The 21,332-nt window shown below is 44.0% G+C and overlaps 1 protein-coding gene across 1 annotated transcript; it reads right to left on the reverse strand.

Moving 5' to 3' along the window:
• Positions 1 to 495: 495 nt before the first annotated feature.
• Positions 496 to 6,223, reverse strand: LOC310782197 (NLR family CARD domain-containing protein 3-like; the record flags this gene model as incomplete). Its single annotated transcript, XM_083642883.1, has 4 exons — positions 496 to 520; positions 1,945 to 2,130; positions 2,623 to 3,613; positions 6,220 to 6,223. 4 exons carry the CDS (start codon positions 6,221 to 6,223, stop codon positions 496 to 498), a joined length of 1,206 nt encoding a protein of 401 aa, XP_083499009.1.
• Positions 6,224 to 21,332: the final 15,109 nt, after the last annotated feature.

The raw sequence follows: 21,332 nt of genomic DNA on the forward strand, positions 1-21,332 counted from the left end.
GAGGGTCTATTCTGCACTGAGCGCATTCATGTTTGGCTGTTTTTCTGGTCGCTGAGAGTTGAAACATTTTCAACTTTGGGTAAAACGCTGCGCTAGTCATCGCACAGGCAGGCATGAATGCCACCGCTTATCACCTGCAATTTACTGCACGTAACATAGCACAGAGATATAACACAAAAGCTACAGCAGCTAAATGTATATATTTGTGCTATGTTACATTCAGTAAATTACAGCTTAGTTTAGCTTGAACCAAACAATGGTAGCTCCTCACCGAGATGTTTCCTTGCCTACAAAACCTCATGAACCCACACAGACCAGCGGGTCCATCCTCTCTCCCTACATGCTCCAGCAAGTATGCTGCTCTACTTTGTGCTGACATTTTACTTCTGTGGATATTTTGTATCATAGCAACCAAAATGTCTCAGCTGGAACAAAAACTAAAACAACAACAAAGCTGCACCTCTAAAGCACTGACGTGCTTTCAGCTGGGCTTTTTCAGATGACCACCTTGCGTTTTGAGCTGGGGGGAAAAACACTTTGGTGAACACATGGCCTTACATTTCAGCTTCACCACATGTTTGGTTGGGGTTTAGTTACTTTCATGTTTTGATCCTACAGCAGACGAGCAGAACCCCAAAATGACTTTTTTATATTTGAGTTCACATACCTAGATATTCAGTGCACCTATTTAATAATGTGTGCATAAACTAACTGATAACGTGGCCAATAAGTATGTAACATACAAAATAAAGCAAACGGTAATGTCTTCATTTGATGTAGAATACATTGGACATGTGGTTTGTTAAACTAGCTGCAGGGCTCGAAACGTCACTCTCGTTGGTGCAATAAATTATCAAAAGGAGCCCTGCAGGGTGCAAGCAGTTTTTATTCTTTTGTTGTTTTACTGTTCCAGTTCAGCTCAGCACTGCCCCTAGTTGGGATTGAATGTGTGTGTCTCTCTCTTTTTCTCGTTAAACTCGCATTTCAGGAATATTGTATTTACCATGGCTCTTTATCATGGCTAGTCAACGCTCCAAGGCGGCAGGCAACACCCTTGCCTCGGCATTTCCGCACTGGTCCACACGGAAGCAGCCGGCTGCCTGGTTCTCCCAGAGCCCACTCACGTATAGTGGCAGAACACGCTCAATTTGGGGGCGGAACACGCCAGGATTGGCCAACGCCAACTCCAGTGCCCAGAACTGTCAAACCGCCTCTCAACCCTCTTTCATCTCAGGCAATATCTGTTTTCAGTCTGATACCTCACTGATCCTCGCGCCACTTGGGTTCATGTGGTCTTTAAATTCAAACTTTCCGAGTCGTATTTTCCACTTTGTCTTATTCATGTTGCTCTCTGTAATTCTGATATTTCTGACAGGGGAAGACAGAATCTTTCATCGATATTACACTAAAAAAAGAGTTGAACTAGACTAAATAATGTGGTTTTTATGCTGATACACAAATCACCCTTTTGGGACAATTAATAAAGTTGAACTTGAACTTGAATGAAACACAAACAATCGATCCGTTAGATCAGTAAGTGGAATGTGAAACTGAACCTGGAACAGTAACAAATTTACACTGTTACTCGAAAAAGTAATGTGTAATGTGATTATAGTGACACATTACTTTGTAACATGTTACACATGTGTACCTGCTGTGTAGAGCAACAGTTATGTGTATGTTTGAGGAACTATAGATGTTTAATGTAATTCTGATGGTGTCAGGGTTGAAGGTGGCTCTGTTCTATACTGTTGGTATCACATCAAGACTAACCGAGCCTTCCTGCAGTTCCTCACAGCTGGGATCAGTCTCCATCGTCCCTTCGCTGATATGTTGTAGGCCTCCAGGTCCAACACATCCAGAACCTCCTCTGACATCTCTAGCATGTAGGCCAGAGCTGAGCAGTGGATCTCAGAGACTGCTTTCTGTGATCTGTTCTCTGACTTCAGGAACTGTTGGATCTCCTGATGTACTGACTGGTCATTCATCTCTATCAAAGAGTAGAAGATGTTCATGATTCTGTCAGGAGAGTTATTGGAGATGGCCATCTCCTTCAGGGTGCTGATGACTCTCTGGATGCTTTCTGGTTTGCTCTCTGTCTTACCCAGGAGGCCTCGTAAGAGATTCTGGCTGGACTCCAGTGAGAGGCCATGAAGGAAGCGGACAAAGAGGTCCAGGTGGCCATTTTTACTCTGCAGGGATTTGTCCATGGCTGTCTGCAGGAAGACATACAGGGATTGTTCACTGTCTTCATCCTCACTGTCTTCACCCTCACTGTCTTCATCTTCACTGTCTTCAGATATACCACAACCTTCTCCCAGGAATGTGTCCAGTACCTCCTTATCCCTGATTGTGTAACAGTGGAACATGTAGACAGCAGCCAGAAACTCCTGAATGCTCAGATGAACAAAGCAGAAGACCTTTTTGTCCTGGGACATCCCACGCTCCTCTTTAAAGATCTGTGTGAACACTCCTGAGTACACTGAGGCTGCTGTGATATCAATACCACACTCTGTCAGGTCTGCTTCATAGAAGATCAGGTTGTTTTTATTCAACTGCTCAAAAGCCAGTTTTGCCAGAGAGAGCATCATATTCTTGGTCTCTTCCTTAGTTTTCTCATACTTGACATTCCCCTGTTTGGACTGAACCAGCAGGAAGCGGATGTACATCTCAGTCAGCGTCTTGGGCATCTTTCTTGTCTCACTGTGGTCCACATCTGTCCACAGCTGGTCCACATCTGTCCACAGATAGTCCACAACTGTAGCAGTGATCCAGCAGAAGACTGGGATGTAGCACATGATGTGGAGGGTTCGTGAAGCCTTGATGTGGGAGATGATTCTGCTGGCCTGCTCCTCGTCTCTAAATTTCTTCCTGAAGTACTCCTCCTTTTGTTTATCAGTGAAGCCTCTCACCTCTGTCACCACGTCACAGCACTCAAGAGGGATCTGATTGGCTGCTGCAGGTCGTGTGGTTATCCAGCGGCGAGCAGCAGGAAGCAGATTCCCCCTGATGAGGTTTGTCAGCAGCACATCCATTGAGGTTGACTCTGTGACATCAGTCAGGATTTTGTTGTTCTTAAAGTCTAGAGGAAGTCGACACTCATCCAGACCGTCAAAGATTAACACAACCCGGAACTTGTCAAACCTGCAGATTCCTGCTTCTTTGGTGTCAGGAAATAAGCAATGCATAAGTTCCACCAAGCTGTACTTTTCCCCTTTCAGCAGATTCAGCTCTCGGAAAGTGAATGGAAATATGAATTGTATATCCTGGTTGGCTTTGTCTTCAGCCCAGTCCAGAGTGAACTTCTGTGTTAAGACTGTTTTCCCAATGCCAGCCACTCCCATTGTCATCACTGTTCCGGTTGGTTTACGTAAGAGTTTAAAGATGTCTTCACATTCGATTGCTGTTTCTGATCTTTGGTTTCTGGATGCTGCTACAATCTGTATGACCTCATGTTCAACACTGACCTGTTGACTCCCTCTCTCTGTGAGGTAAAGTGTTGTGTAGAACTGATTCAGAAATGCGTTTCCTGCTTCAGCCACCCCCTCAAGCACAAACTGAGACTTCTCCTTCAGTTTGGATTTGCGTTGACGTTGACATGCAGCAAGAAGTGCTGAAAGAACAAACAACGGATGAAATCAATGAGAGATGATTAAAGAGTAATGCAAAAATGTCCTGATAATTTACACATTCCCAACTCCATGGACTCTATTCAGCGCATTACTGGTGGGTAGAAAAGCAGGTCCTGACTGGTGTAAGGTATAAGATAGCTGTTGTTGAATCATTTATTACTCAACCAGGAGTTTCAGAGCTGACCAGCCCAAGACACACCTGTACTATAATTATGCAGTTTAATCTGCATCTTGTAGTGATGCACGAGCGGGCGCCCAAATCCCACTGGGCCCCACGGGCGATCTGGGTTGGCAGATTAGTAAAATATTGTGGGCGGGTCCGAAAGTGACAAAGCAGCATTATTAAATAACGTACAGCAGCAAAACAAGCAGCCTAACACTTTAGATCTCTGTCTCTCTCTGTCTCACAGACACACGCACACAGACACACGCACACAGACACACGCACACACACACACACACACACACACACACACACACACACACACACACACACACACACACACACAGACACACACACACACACACGGATGTGTAAGGAATTTAGATAGAAATATGGATTTTGATATCACTATTGATTCAATAAGAATATCAAAACCCCGGAGCACCACCACGTTGATCAGTAATTTATATTACTTTAATAAGCAATTTATATTACTTTAATAAGTAATCTATATTACTCCTGCCGTAGGTCACAGGGAATCAGAATCAGTTCTAAAGGAAGGGAGATCTTTAATCGACTGATATTATTATAACAAGCAAAGAACAAGTTTTAACTTCAAAACAGAATGCGTTTATTTAATCCACCAAATAGTTAAATCACAGTATTATGCATAACACCTTGTTCGATTGAGAGGTAAGGAGGAAGTAGGAGAAAAATGAAAAGGAAGGGAATAAGGTATTCAAAGAAAGCCTAGTTTAAACCTAACCTAATTAAATACATATTCTAATTCAATAGATGATTAATCTAAGTTAATCTTCACAGCACTCTCAAAATTGGCAGAAAGGCGTGTGGTCACTTTGCCTGTCTGAGAGTCGAGGGTTCTCTCCCTCTGTTCGTCTGTGGGAGAACGGCCTTTCCTGGCTCGGCTGGGATCCCACCGGGAGGCAGGAGCTGCCATGGCAACGAGGGGTGGCCGTGTCTGCTCTGGACGGGCAGGCGAGGGGTCTCAAAACCGGCTGGTTGTTGGTTCAATTGTCTTTTAATGATCCTCTTGGTTAGAGGATCTCATCCCGTTGAAAAGGGATAATCAAAAATGATTTAAGCTTCACCTATCAAAAATAAAGCAACAAAAGGTATCTAATCTCACTATATTTAGTTCGATGAGAGCCAGGTTTTCCTTGAAATCTGTTTCCACTCTTGGAAAACTATATCGTCTGGAACTGAAAAACCATCCTTAAAAGTCAACGTGCCTATTTGGTGGGAAGACGGCCTGCTCAGTACAGTGTTCTCAAGCAGCGGTCCATTCCTCAATAGGGCCACGTGATAATCTTTGTTGGTGGCAGAATTATATGAGACAATCACCATTTGGTGTGGTGAAAGCTGCAATGGCCTTCAAAAGCATGGCATCTTTTGAGGCCTAAAAGTATAGGACTACATCTTGAATGCAGAGGGCTCTGCCTGTTCTAAAAAGTCCTTGTTGTTGTGTCCAAAATTCTTCTTTCGTCTGCACAAGTCTGTTAGAGTGCAGCCAGCCACAGTTTTTACCTCCTCCTGTCAGGAAAAGGGGCATGGCCCTGCCTTCTATTGCATTCAGATAAGGGTATGGGTTTAGAACTCAACTAAACTATTTCTCTTACAAGCATATTTATATTTCTTGACATCACTCTTGGTGTGATTAAGACAAGATATAGAGGGAAAAGAGAGAGGTAAATAGATAACTACATAGATAGATAGATATTATAGACATTGGTCTTGTTACACTGGATGGCCCACGAAAGATTTACGACTGTTTATCCAGGGGCTGGCGGCGAGAAAGACATCTACCTCTTTCCCTTAAAACTTATCACATGCTTAAAACATCTCATCAAATGACTTCATGGCCATGATACTTTCAGAATTACATCACACACATTATTCTGATTATTTTGAAATCAAACATGTGTGGTGTATCTTTATATTTAAGGAATAAACCAAAACTATTTCTGGAACACATATCTTTACCAAATCTTGTATACTGTACGTGTACGTAACACAAACATATCTAATGAAACCACGGGTTAATTAAATCACTTATCTTGGGTGAATTAAAAAGAGTTACCCTAGATTCGATAACATGTCAACACTGTTAGATCTACGGTAACAAATTAAATGATTGTCACACACACATTAACACACTATACATATACATTCCTACTCAAGAAGTATGTAATACTAATTAACTTGACAAAGTATAGAATCATGAGGTTTGTTAATTCCATTTTGTCACACACAAAAAGACCACGACAGTGAATGTCTGCTGGCTCTTCTTAAAAAGGAATGTGAAGTGGTTTATAGCCTTTGACCCCCCACTTCCATTCGATGACCTTTGGTTTAAGGAGGAAGATGGGACTGTGTTGTACATTTACAAAGCATTATTAAACATACCCATGATTTATATAGATCCATGTGGGTTGCGATTTGGAGAAGATTGATACCAAACACTCCATGAGTTGCGCGTACAGTACACAAGTTCCTAAACTGTTTGCTTCCAGACTCAGTGCCTGGGCATGCCTGTATTGAGAGAGAGTGCTGTCCGGGGTCCTGTCCGTGTGACCTGCGAACTAAATCTCCGCCAACCAGACAGAACGGACATTGACGAAACACACTGTCAGTAGTTATAAATCACTCCTTTGGTATCTCCAGACAGGCTGGCGCCATGGGCCCTTCTTGGCTGCCCCCAGATGCAAGGCGCAGCCAGATGTCAATTCCTGTGACCTCTGGAGAGGAGAGATCTGTACATTAAATATTCAATATTTAATGAACGCCACCAGACGATTTTCGCTACATATCCCCCCCGTTGTATCCTAGAAGCATTCCGGATCTTCTGGGAGACAAGGAGAAGAAATCAGATGGTAGATGCGTGACCACGTTCCTGCATGAGAGTGCTGTATCCTTATATTCAAGCAGATAGATGAAGCAGGGATAGAACAGATAAAGGGAAAGATAAGATCTTTGCCTATCGTATTTAGAATGACCTATGTCACATATTCCTAGTGATCTGGAAGTCACTTATACTCTTAATAATAGTTTCAACATCTGTGTGAGCGGTCAAAACTGAAAACATACCAGAGGTTGTTCTTTCATTCGAAGTCTGAGAAGACTCTGGTTTAACGCACAGTGCCCTTATAGGTTGTAAAGTTTACCACTGAGACCGGTACTTAACCACTGAAGGGGGAACCTAACCCCCCTTCTCTTAAGAAGAAACCATTCTGCTTATCACTTCTCCTAAAACAACCTCTTAAAGTTTGATAGGAAATAACCAACTCAACAGGAGTGTGGATTTAATTGTGTGATCCTGACAGGAAGCTGACCGTTTTTATCATCCCCTTTTGTATGAAATGTGGAAGAGTTAAGTTCTCTCACCATTAATGAATCAGCCGACTAAGACATTTCATACACTAGGTTGATAAGTGGCTTTGTCATAATCAAATATGGGTTTTCCTGTGGAATAGTTAACCCGCTCACTTCACTGCTGGTTGACGAGGTTACTCCAGTGATTTTATTAGTGGCTGTTTCATTCGCAACCAAGGGGTTGCTTTTAGCGCATCTTGGTTGTAAACCAGGCACGGTTCAGATTTCATTGTTTGAAAATAATGTTCAGACATCTTATCAAAATTTGGTATAGGCTAGCACAATAACAAGTGCCTATTCCATCATGTGACAAAGGGTTAGAACATATGGGACATTATATTCCTATCATGTACACCAGACTGCCATATCACAAAATAACCACTTTATTGACTGTGTGTGTCTGTAGGCTATTCTCTGTGACGATACCATAGCGTACATAAACCCGATCACATGGCCTTGTATTTAATTCAATGGTCCTGACTGATGGGTAAATTCTGCTTTCCGGCCGTCAGTCACAACCAGCGGCTAAGGACCCGAATCCTGAGCAATTCTAATTCAACAGCAAACATTTTTTTTTTATATATCTGGCGAACAGTCACGTTGGAAAATGAAAAATCTTTCAGCTCAAACGGACAAACGCGCCCCCAGCTGTGGGCGCGTATGCAAAGCAATTATTAGTTAAGGATGCATCATGCATGCAGATTATATTTGCCTGTACAATAAGATTATATGTGTGGCAGCAGCTATGACTGGGGGGTTTGAGATCAACCCCCCCTTTGCTTCCTCGCGTAGGCTATGCCAAACATGGTAACCCAACATGTCAGTGCCAAAGTGTTCCATCCACACAGCTTGTGGGGTAAATGTAGGCTATTCGCTTTGCACATTTGAATGCAGCGGTTCTCAACATGGGGTCCGTGGACCTAGACATGTTAGTGATTGAAAGTGATTGAGCTTTGAACTCGGGACTTCACTAGCCTATTCATGTGTGTGTTGAGAGCCTACAGCTGTCACAGGGGAAGGATGAACACTTCACACAAGTTAAAAATGCATTTTCGTTTAAAAGCAAAACACTGCTTGATGCGCACCCCCGCTTTCATGGGGAGACTGAAAGGAGGGGGGGGGTTTGCTTCCCCCCCCATAAGAGATTGACGTGTTGACGTCAGCATCTAGGTTTTAGGTTTTAGGACGGCGCGCTTATAGGCTAGGCCTACTCTACTGTACACATAACATGTCATAACAGTAATTAGCTAGCCAGCATCGGGCTGGTTAAACGCAGCACCAATACACATGGCAGAAAACACAGGGCAAGCAGCTTGCTGAGCGCGTCACTCGCGGTTGATCTGTGTTTTGATTCACAGGTGTAGAGTTTTCCACTCTCTGTGACAAGATTAACCTTCTCAGCTCATAGCTGGTCAAATAAAGTCAGGTGGCTAGTCTGATTTAAAAACGTGAAGTAGTCCGGGTGGGTTTAAATCAACTAGGAATCGTAGCATAACCTCTTATCCCAGACCTATATCTTTCCTTTTTCCACGGGCACACGCGCAGATTTAGTACTCGAAACCTTCTCAGCTTATATAGCTTGTCGATAAAATCAGGGAGCTATTCTGATTTAAAAACGCGAAATAGTCCGGGTGGGTTTAAATCAACTAGGAATCGTAGCATAACCTCTTATCCCAGACCTATATCTTTCCTTTTTCCACGGGCACGCGTGCAGATTTAGTACTCGAAACCTTCTCAGCTTATATAGCTTGTCGATAAAATCAAGGAGCTATTCTGATTTAAAAACGCGAAGTAGTCCGGGTGGGTTTAAATCAACTAGGAATCGTAGCATAACCTCTTATCCCAGACCTATATCTTTCCTTTTTCCACGGGCACGCGCGCAGATTTAGTACTTGAAACCTTCTCAGCTCATATAGCTTGTCAAATAAAATCAGGGAGCTATTCTGATTTAAACGCGAAGGAGTCCGGGTGGATTTATTATCACTAGGAATCGTAGCATGATTAACCTCTTATGCCAGAGCTATCTTTTGGCCTTCATGTCAGTTCTCAAACTGCGGACAACGCGCAGTGAAACCTCACTCTGCATTCGTTCACAATTCACTGTTAGCAGCAAGCTCTGCTGTGCTTAGCCTTTGAGCTAAGCCTAGGTAGCCACTGCAGCAGCTAACTTGTCAACAACGCGGTTCCGGTGTAGGGTGTAGGGCTGTGAGCAGTGACGCCCTCGCCTGGCTCCACCCCCTGATATACGCTCGGCGTCTCGCGCAGATCAGCTCAGTCTATACAGAGCAATGGCAGCATATCGCTGCCCTGAGCCGTGGAGCAGGGAGACGCTTGGCTCCTCCAGCCAGCTGACCAATCGCAGCGGCTGGCCATTTGACTCAATGTTTGGTCCCGTCTGTACTGAGCAGACGGAGAAAGGGCCTCCTAACACTTGAATCGTGTTATCAAAAGAGGTCTTTAATCAATAGGCTATTATCATAACGAACTCACAATCCTCAGATTATTGTCCTCTTAACACAGCGATGCTGTGTTCCTTCTTTTTCTTTCTCAGAATCGATACTCAGCTATGTCTTATAAACACATGCTTATATGGCAAAAACACTGCATTCACCTTGGTCAATGATAGTTCAGTTGCTTGTCAAAATAATATGTCAATCCTCACACGGCGCGTCAAATATGTAAGGAATTTAGATAGAAATATGGATTTTGATATCACTATTGATTCAATAAGAATATCAAAACCCCGGAGCACCACCACGTTGATCAGTAATTTATATTACTTTAATAAGCAATTTATATTACTTTAATAAGTAATCTATACTACTCCTGCCGTAGGTCACAGGGAATCAGAATCAGTTCTAAAGGAAGGGAGATCTTTAATCGACTGATATTATTATAACAAGCAAAGAACAAGTTTTAACTTCAAAACAGAATGCGTTTATTTAATCCACCAAATAGTTAAATCACAGTATTATGCATAACACCTTGTTCGATTGAGAGGTAAGGAGGAAGTAGGAGGAAAATGAAAAGGAAGGGAATAAGGTATTCAAAGAAAGCCTAGTTTAAACCTAACCTAATTAAATACATATTCTAATTCAATAGATGATTAATCTAAGTTAATCTTCACAGCACTCTCAAAATTGGCAGAAAGGCGTGTGGTCACTTTGCCTGTCTGAGAGTCGAGGGTTCTCTCCCTCTGTTCGTCTGCGGGAGAACGGCCTTTCCTGGCTCGGCTGGGATCCCACCGGGAGGCAGGAGCTGCCATGGCAACGAGGGGTGGCCGTGTCTGCTCTGGACGGGCAGGCGAGGGGTCTCAAAACCGGCTGGTTGTTGGTTCAATTGTCTTTTAATGATCCTCTTGGTTAGAGGATCTCATCCCGTTGAAAAGGGATAATCAAAAATGATTTAAGCTTCAGCTATCAAAAATAAAGCAACAAAAGGATCTAATCTCACTATATTTAGTTCGATGAGAGCCAGGTTTTCCTTGAAATCTGTTTCCACTCTTGGAAAACTATATCGTCTGGAACTGAAAAACCATCCTTAAAAGTCAGCGTGCCTATTTGGTGGGAAGACGGCCTGCTCAGTACAGTGTTCTCAAGCAGCGGTCCATTCCTCAATAGGGCCACGTGATAATCTTTGTTGGTGGCAGAATTATATGAGACAATCACCATTTGGTGTGGTGAAAGCTGCAATGGCCTTCAAAAGCATGGCATCTTTTGAGGCCTAAAAGTATAGGACATCTTGAATGCAGAGGGCTCTGCCTGTTCTAAAAAGTCCTTGTTGTTGTGTCCAAAATTCTTCTTTCGTCTGCACAAGTCTGTTAGAGCGCAGCCAGCCACAGTTTTTACCTCCTCCTGTCAGGAAAAGGGGCATGGCCCTGCCTTCTATTGCATTCAGATAAGGGTATGGGTTTAGAACTCAACTAAACTATTTCTCTTACAAGCATATTTATATTTCTTGACATCACTCTTGGTGTGATAAAGACAAGATATAGAGGGAAAAGAGAGAGGCAAATAGATAACTACATAGATAGATAGATATTATAGACATTGGTCTTGTTACACTGGATGGCCCACGAAAGATTTACGACTGTTTATCCAGGGGCTGGCGGCGAGAAAGACATCTACCTCTTTCCCTTAAAACTTATCACATGCTTAAAACATCTCATCAAATGACTTCATGGCCATGATACTTTCAGAATTACATCACACACATTATTCTGATTATTTTGAAATCAAACATGTGTGGTGTATCTTTATATTTAAGGAATAAACCAAAACTATTTCTGGAACACATATCTTTACCAAATCTTGTATACTGTACGTGTACGTAACACAAACATATCTAATGAAACCACGGGTTAATTAAATCACCTATCTTGGGTGAATTAAAAAGAGTTACCCTAGATTCGATAACATGTCAACACTGTTAGATCTACGGTAACAAATTAAATGATTGTCACACACACATTAACACACTATACATATACATTCCTACTCAAGAAGTATGTAATACTAATTAACTTGACAAAGTATAGAATCATGAGGTTTGTTAATTCCATTTTGTCACACACAAAAAGACCACGACAGTGAATGTCTGCTGGCTCTTCTTAAAAAGGAATGTGAAGTGGTTTATAGCCTTTGACCCCCCACTTCCATTCGATGACCTTTGGTTTAAGGAGGAAGATGGGACCGTGTTGTACATTTACAAAGCATTATTAAACATACCCATGATTTATATAGATCCATGTGGGTTGCGATTTAGAGAAGATTGATACCAAACACTCCATGAGTTGCGCGTACAGTACACAAGTTCCTAAACTGTTTGCTTCCAGACTCAGTGCCTGGGCATGCCTGTATTGCTTCAAGAGTCCTGTCCGGGGTCCCGTCCGTGTGACTTGCGAACTAAATCTCCGCCAACCAGACAGAACGGACATTGACGAAACACACTGTCAGTAGTTATAAATCACTCCTTTGGTATCTCCAGACAGGCTGGCGCCATGGGCCCTTCTTGGCTGCCACCAGATGCAAGGCGCAGCCAGAGGTCAATTCCTGTGACCTCTGGAGAGGAGAGATCTGTACATTAAATATTCAATATTTAATGAACGCCACCAGACGATTTTCGCTACAGATGTGAGTCTGGCAAAGACATGCTGGATTCTTCTTTTTGCATTACGCACGGGGCAAAGGCACAGCCTGACAGTAAAGAAACACTTCAATGAGGTATGTGTGCCTCAAAACAAATAATTTGGAAGGACTATTTGGTTGCAATTATTAAAGAATTGCACCGCAGAGTTTTGTGTTAATACGTGACCATATCAATTGAGAGCAGTGCAGACGTACAGTTTGAACAAAATTAAAAGATAACGGAAATAATGACTGTTTTGTCTATCCTTTTGAAGAACTTTTGGATTAGGCTAATTGAAGAAAGACCAATATTTAGAGTTTGTATTGATGACGACACAGAATTAACTCCATAATGACATGAATGAACAGCTGTGTGTCTGCTCTCATCCAGACCAGAGAGAGAGACAGAGAGATGCTCATATTCAAAGATCGTATGCCTAAACGTCAGGCTTATCGTTAACCGTTAAGATGCGAAGAATGCATTGTTTGTTTGTTTGTTTGTTTGCTCGCTTGCGCACGCATGCGTGTGTGTGTGTGTGATTACATTAAATTGGCCTTTTGCGGACTGCCGGTTTGGTTTGGCATTAACGCGGACTGGCTCTCTTAACAAGTTAGGTTGGTGGGGGACCCTGACCCACGCACCACTAGATATGACACACCTGTCAGGTGGATGGATTAGTGCTCACTAAGATGGATTTAAACACATTTGTGAACAAAATGTGTGAGAAATGAGCCATTATTTTAAAAATCTCTGAGAGCTTCTTTATGATCGATTCATTTTTATGATGGGATAAAGATGGAACATAATGAGCCCTCAGTCCCGCCCACTCTGACCCCAGCCTCAGCAAAACAGGGACATGACAATATATAATTGATTTGAAACTAATGTCTACAACTTGTTGATGCTCACAATTAGGCACATAAGACCCTCAATTACATAGTTAGAAGGTTTTTGGTGCATTTTGCTTGTCAGGGTCTTAAAACTGAATGAACAGCTCATTTGAGAAAAAAAGAAAGTTGAGTTGTCCTCAATATGTTTAAGAAAGATGTTAGATACTGCTAATATAAGCAACATGTAATATAGTGTGCTGCCTTTGTTAGTCAGTTAATTGTATCTTGTTTTAGCACCCTCTGCTGGTGGTTTTGTATATTAATCATTTAATTTCAGTCAGTGATGTAACCTGTGTCTCTAGTTGGTGACATCATCAGTAAGCGCCAAGGCAATTCCCCATGTGCTTCAGTAAGCAGTTCTCCATGTCTGAGCTGAGAAAGTTCTTGCCTTTTTCATTTCTGCTTCATCCAAACGTTGACGTGCAGATAGGAATTCAGATTGGTATTCAGAAGGTAATATTATACTTACCTTAATAATACTTTACTATAATATACTTTACAATACTATAATGGGAATTTGGACAGTTTTTGACTGTATGTTTCTTTCTGTCAGTTTTACCCTACTGCCAGTTGCTGCATTAAAGAAGGTCAACGTGGAACACCTTGGTCTTTGTAGTAATTGGGGATGGAGTTTATCTGCCTGTCAATTTATGCAAGGCGTGTGAAGAGGACAGGACAGTAAAACAACGTTTTCTGGCGGACTGAACCGTGGTGAGCAGGACAACGAAGTGTCACAACACAATACGAAGGCAAGTCATTTTCCAAAATGTCGGACAAAAAATCACTAGGATCTCAGACATTACGGACAAGGTCTAGTAGGACCTCATTATCATCTAAACGATCATATGACTCAGATCGTTAGGTTTTCTTCTATATCAGACACAGGTTTGTGTTCCTACCTGACATGTTTCGACGGCAATACTTCCGTCTTCATCAGAGGTGTCACTAGATGGTGTGTGACGTGCCTTAAACAGCTGATGTTGTTTACAGAGGCGTGATCGTCCTGTCAGATTTGACAGGACGACCACGCCCCCCGCTGTCATTCCGCTGTTTGAGAACGCTGCTCCAGGTGGTGGAAAGCATGTAAGCCCCCTCGTCCCGGTTCATCGTGCTGTTTAAGGCACGTCACACACCATCTAGTGACACCTCTGATGAAGACGGAAGTATTGCCGTCGAAACATGTCAGGTAGGAACACAAACCTGTGTCTGATATAGAAGAAAACCTAACGATCTAAGTAAAGTATAGACACTATGAACCTTTTTGGATGATCATATGACTCAGCCACCGGTGCAGCTGCAGTCCTAGCTCGTGCTGAAGCCCAAGCTGCCAAAGCAAAGGCAGCATTTGCAGAGAAGGAATGTCAAATCAAAATGGATCAAGCACGCTTAGAGGCATCTTTGAAGGTAGAGAAGACACGTTTAGAGGTAAGATTTGATGCTCTTCAAGTGGAGAAAAGAGCTGCAGCTGCCGAAGCCAAAGCTGAAGCATTAGAGGCAGCCATGAAAGAGCAAAGTGAGGACTCCGGCTCCATCAAAGATCTTGAACACCAGGATTCTGCAGAGCGCACAAAAGAGTATGTGGAAAAGCAGACAAAGCATGTCACCGATCAGTCAACACCTGCATTGGATGTAGTCTCTAATAACAGTCAACCAGGAACTGTTGTACAGCATGCACACAAAAATAATAGGCAGTCTCCTCATCGGGAAGATGAACCCAGGTATGACTGTCCTCTTCAAGAGCATTCTCCATTGGATGGAAGTCAGGAAAGCCACACTGACGCGTATCTGTCACACCCTTCAGACAGAAAGCCCCCAAAAGAGTGGAGGTCAAAGAGAACCATGGATAACATAAGTCACACAGAGGTATATGAAAGAAATTATCCTCAAGCTCACCAATATGCAGAGGCTCAGCAGGTTGATGCTGCTGACAGTCAGAGCATGTCGGACTTTGTCAGATATTTCGCAAGACGTAAACTTGTGTCTTCAGGGCTTCTACAGTTTAATGATCGTCCTGAGAGTTACAGGGCGTGGTAAGCATCATTCTTGAATGCCATAAGAGGTCTTAACCTTACAGACAGTGAAGAGATGGATCTCTTGGTGAAGTGGCTCGGTGCCGAGTCAGGTGAACATGTGAGAAGGATAAGAGCTGTTCATGTCCACCACCCACAGAGAGGACTCAAAATGGTCTGGGATAGACTTAACGAGTGTTATGGCTCACCAGAGGTCATTGAGAATTCGCTGTTCAAGAGAGTGGATAGCTTCCCGAAGATCTCTAATAAGGACCACAGGAAGTTAAGAGAGCTAGGGGACTTGTTAATGGAGCTTGAAGCCGCTAAGTATGATGGGGACCTGACGGGACTCACCTACTTAGACACAGCCCGTGGTATCAACCCCATTGTGCAGAAGCTGCCTTATAATTTGCAAGAAAGATGGCTCTCACACGGCTCTAGGTTTAAGGAAGAGTACAAAGTTCAGTTCCCACCATTTTCCTACTTCGTGGAGTTTGTTTGCCAGCAAGCCAAGATGCGAAATGATCCGAGCTTCTCCCTCATTCCAATCATTCAATAGTGATGGAAAAGTCAGCTCCTAAATACAGCGGTCAGAGGCCTCCAATCTCAGTCCACAAGACTGAAGTGGCTCCTCACACTGACACCTCCTCTTGGACTGACACAACATGCAAGAATAAACTGGATCCTGTGAAACAATGCCCCCTACACAACAAACCGCACCCTCTCCAAAAGTGTCGTGGATTTAGGGAGAAGTCCATTGAGAATAGGAAAGCCCTTTTAAAACAACATGGCATCTGCTATAAATGCTGTGCTTCATCAGCACATCTAGCTAGTGAAAGTGAAAGTCACATCTCCGCCCTGCACCCTGGACCTGCTCCCTGGTACTCAGAGTCCCAGACCCCTGCACGCGAGCATGGCGGGGAGGAAGGGAACAATATTGCAGAAGCTACTGTTTCCTCAAGCTGCACACAGGTCTGTGGGGGAGACCTCACTGGAAAATCATGTTCAAAGATGTGTCTTGTGAAAGTCTACCCAGCTGGCCAGCAGGAAAAGGCAGTCCGTGTATATGCAATACTGGACGATCAGAGTAATCGTTCGTTAGTAAGGTCTGAGTTCTTCGACCTTTTCAACATCAAAGGCCACAACTCTCCTTACTCCCTCAAGACATGTGCCGGTGTAGTTGAGACAGCAGGCAGAAGAGTGCATGGTTTTCAGGTGGAATCAGTGGACGGGCAGATTATTCTCTCTCTACCAACATTGATTGAGTGTAACGCAATTCCGAATAATCGCTCTGAAATCCCCACACCAGAAGCAGCAATGCATCATGCACACCTGAAACCTCTGGCACAAAAGATCCCTGAGCTTGACCCTCATGCTCCTATCATGATTCTCCTGGGCAGAGATATCATAAGGATCCACAAAGTACGGGAACAGATAAATGGGCCACATGACTCCCCCTATGCTCAAAAGCTCGACTTAGGATGGGTTGTCGTTTGCAACGTCTGGCTAGGAAATGTCCACAAGCCGGCCACTGTGAGCACCTACTATACCAACACTCTGGAAAATGGCCGCCACTCTGTCTTTGAACCATGCCCTAATCGCTATGTCATAAAAGAACATTGGTACGGCAGCAAGGGCCCAGGACCTGTCCATGTGGAGGGCCCCACATGTGATGACTATGGAGAGCACCTGAGATGTGGTGTCTTTCAAAAGACAAAAGATGATGATAAGATTGGCCCTTCAGTTGAGGATTTGCTCTTTCTGAAGACCATGAAACAGGGAGCATATAAAGATGAAGACAATAGCTGGGTAGCACCCCTTCCATTCAGAGAGCCACGACCTCGCCTTCCCAACAACAGGTCACAAGCAGCAGACCGCCTGTCTTCACTGCGCCACTCCTTTAACAAGAAGCCTAAGATGAAGGATCATTTCATCTCATTGATGGAAAAGATATTCCAGAATGGACATGCAGAGGTGGCTCCTCCCCTCGGCAAAGAAGAAGAGTGTTGGTACCTCCCTAGCTTTGGGGTTTACCATACCAAGAAACCAGGGCAGATTCGGGTGGATTTTGATTCAAGCGCTCAACACAAGGGAGTCTCACTGAATCAGGTCCTTGTGACTGGCCCGGACCTCAACAACAGTCTTCTCGGAGTGCTTATCCACTTTTGTAAGGACGCCATTGCCATCACAGGGGACATACAACAGATGTTCCACTGTTTTGTCGTCAGGCCCGAAGACAGAAATTTCCTGAGATTTCTTTGGTATGGAGGCAACAACCTGGAACATGACATCACAGAGTATCGCATGAAAGTGCATGTCTTCGGGAATAGTCCATCGCCAGCAGTCGCCATACACTGTCTCAGGCTAGCCGCAGAAGAAGGGGAGAGAGAGTTTGGCAAGGATGCAAGGCAGTTCGTTCAAAGAGACTTTTATGTTGATGACGGACTTAAGTCTCTACCCACACCCGAGGCTGCTATCGACTTGCTCAAAAGAACACAGGACATGCTGGCTTGCTCTAACCTCAGGCTACACAAAATAGCCTCAAACAGCAGAGAGGTGATGGAGGCATTCCCCACTGAGGATCACGCCAATGACTTAAAAGATCTGGATCTTGGAGTCGACTCCCTACCTGTACAGCGCAGTCTCGGACTCTGTTGGGACTTGAAGACAGACACTTTCCTGTTCCGGGTGGCAGAAGAAAAGAAGCCTTTCACTCGCCGGGGAGTATTATCAACAGTGAATAGCTTGTACGACCCGTTGGGATTCGTGGCACCCGTCACTATACAAGGCAAGACCTTACTACGAGAACTCTCAATGGAGACAAGTGATTGGGATGCTCCATTGTCTCCAGACAAAGAGGAACTATGGGAAAAGTGGAGAGAATCCTTAAAAGAGCTTCAGCACCTGAACATCCCCAGGCCATATACAAGCGTGTCTCCAACAAAGGCCCAGCACAAAGAACTCTGTGTCTTTGCAGATGCTTCAGAAAAAGCAATAGGTGCAGTTGCCTATCTGAAGATTTCGGATGCAGAAGGGATCTGCCACACAGGCTTTGTATTGGGAAAAGCACGATTAGCTCCACGTCCAGAACAAACCATACCTCGGTTAGAGTTATGCGCTGCCGTGTTGGCTGTGGACATGGCGGAGCTCATTACCTCTGAGCTTGACATTGAGTGTGATGCAGTCACCTTCTATACAGACAGCAAGGTAGTTATGGGCTACATTTATAATGAAAAGCGCAGATTCTATGTGTATGTCCACAATCGGATCCAGAGGATCAGGAGGAGCACTCAGCCACAACAATGGCATTACGTGTCCACTGAACACAACCCTGCTGACCATGCCACAAGGTCCATCCCTGCAGCCCGTCTGAAAGACACTACCTGGTTTACCGGGCCTGCATTCTCATCTCAGCCAGAGAAAACCTCTCTCAAGACAGCCGTCTTTGAACTAGTGGACCCAGAACAAGATAAAGAAATTCGCACACAAGTGACAGTGCTCACCTCCACCGCCCATGACAGCCGACTTGGATCTCAGCGCTTTGAGCGCTTTTCTACCTGGAGGGCTCTTAACCGTGCCATATCTGGTCTCAGACATGTCGTATGCCAGTTTAAGAAGACTTCAGAAGATTCTCAAGGGAGCTGCAGAGGATGGCATCATTGCGAGATACCATACGCAGTGGAGGAACTCAGTCAGAGCAGAAACGTCATCATTCGATCTGCGCAGCAGGAAACGTATGGTGAAGAAATGGAATGCATCAGGACCAAAAGAGCTATTCCCAAGGAAAGTCCTCTGAAAATGCTAGATGCATTCATTGATGACGATGGTCTATTGAGAGTCGGAGGACGTATACAGGAAGCACAGTTGGGACATGAAGAGAAAAGGCCTCTAATCATTCCTGGACATCATCATGTTGCATCCCTCCTCGTGCAACATTATCATGTGGAATCACAGCATCAAGGATGCCATTTTACTGAGGGCGCAGTCCGCTCAGCTGGATACTGGATTGTAGGTGCCACAAGCCTGGTTAACTGCCCACATTAAACCCCTCCCAAAAAAGCCAAATCCCAAACAACTTAACGACTATAGGCCAATAGCACTCACATCTGTTATCATGAAAGCTCTGGAAAAAATCATGGTTCATCATCTCAACAATGCCATATGTAACTCACAGGATCCATTTCAATTTGCTTACAAACAAGGTCGCAGTACAGAGGATGCAGTTGTCACACTGGTACACCTCATCTCTAAACATCTTGACAAACCAAATTCATATGCTAGAGGTCTCTTCATAGATTTTTCATCCGCTTTCAACACAATAAGACCGGACTTGCTTCTCACTAAAATGATTCAGTTACACATAAATCCTTTTGTTATCCGGTTTTATCATACATTCCTCACCGACAGAACTCAGTATGTAAAGATAAACAAGACACTCTCCTCTCCCATCAGGACCAGAGTCGGTGCACCCCAAGGGTGCATTAGCTCACCTGTATTGTTTACTCTGTACACGACAGATTGTAACACCGGAGTCAAACCAGTTTCTTCTGAAATACTCAAATGATTCTACTCTAATATCTCTGATGTCTGACAGTGATGACCCGAGACAGTACCAGTGTAGCGTTGATCGGTTAGTGGGGTGGTGTGATAAAAGCCATCTGATTATCAACACTGATAAGACTGAGGAAATCATTTTTGGTTCTGCCCCTGGTGATATGACACTGCCGGTGACCATCCATGGTACTGACATTAAACAAGTTCCGTCGTACAAATATCTGGGGGTGATGATAGACACCACTCTGTCATGGTCCTCACATATTGAGTACATTTGTAAGAGGATACAGCAGCGTATTTACTTCCTACGAAGACTTAGATCGTTTGGTGCTAGCAGTCAGATCTTGTCTTTCTTTTATACTTCTGTTGTCCAAACTGTGTTGTTGTACTGTAGCACGGCCTGGTTTAACAGCCTATCAATAACCCATAAGAACAAACTGTATAGCCAAATTAGGATCTGTGCTAAAATTACTGGTAGGCCTGTTGAGGCTGTGCTACATTCTTTCAAAGAAGCCCATACTAAGAGCATGCTTAGACTAGCAAATAGTATCTCCTCGGACCCCTTACATGTTCTAAATGGAGAATATCAACTGTTGCCATCCATGAGGCGGTTCAGGGTCCCTAAATTTAAGAAAAACAGACTAAAGAACTCTTTTGTACATCAGTCTGTCCTGCTTTTAAACCAACATCGATAATTCAGAGGATATGTTTGTTGCTTTTTGCTCTTTCTGCTCTAGTGTCCTGTCCTGTCCATCGTTCTGTCTTGCTATGTACTGCAATGTTTTGTCTGTAACCAGTTCTGTCCTGTCTGTATTGTGAACGGTGATGCCATGGAGGCAAAACAAATTTCAGTGTAAGCTGACAATAAAGTTGTATTGTATCGTATCGTGTATAAGCAGTTTCATCTTCAAGTGCATCACCTGCCGCAAGCTTCGGGGGACGTGTGAAGTCCAGAAAATGGCTGACTTACCTCCTGATAGACTCAGCATGGAACCGCCTTTCACGCACGTTGCCGTTGATGTGTTTGGACCTTGGACCAACCCAGCACGCCGTACGAGGGGTGGCCATGCCGAAAGTAAAAGATGGGCAGTCATATTTACCTGCTTAAGCGTCAGAGCCATTCACCTTGAGGTGATAGAGTCCATGGACAGCTCAAGTTTTATAAATGCCCTGAGAAGGTTCTTGGCGATCCGTGGGCCAGTCAAGCAAATCTGTTCCGACCGGGGAACAAATTTCATCGGGGCGTCCAAGGATCTCCCCAATATTGATGAAGAGGTGGTGAAGAGGTACCTCTCAGAAAAGGGCTGTACCTGGACATTCAACCCGCCTCATGCCTCCCATATGGGAGGGGCATGGGAAAGAATGATTGGCATCACCCGCAAAATCCTGGACTCTATGCTTCTCCAGTCATCTTCAAGACTCACTCATGAGGTGCTCACCACCTTCATGGCCGAGGTGATGGCCATTGTGAACAATAGACCTCTAGTGCCCGTGTCTACAGATGCAGAAGATCCATTCATCCTCACCCCCACCACATTGCTCACACAGAAGAGCGGCCCTCATCCCA

Source organism: Poromitra crassiceps (assembly GCF_964638095.1).
Source record: "Poromitra crassiceps genome assembly, chromosome: 9".
In the NCBI taxonomy this organism is placed as follows: domain Eukaryota; kingdom Metazoa; phylum Chordata; class Actinopteri; order Beryciformes; family Melamphaidae; genus Poromitra; species Poromitra crassiceps.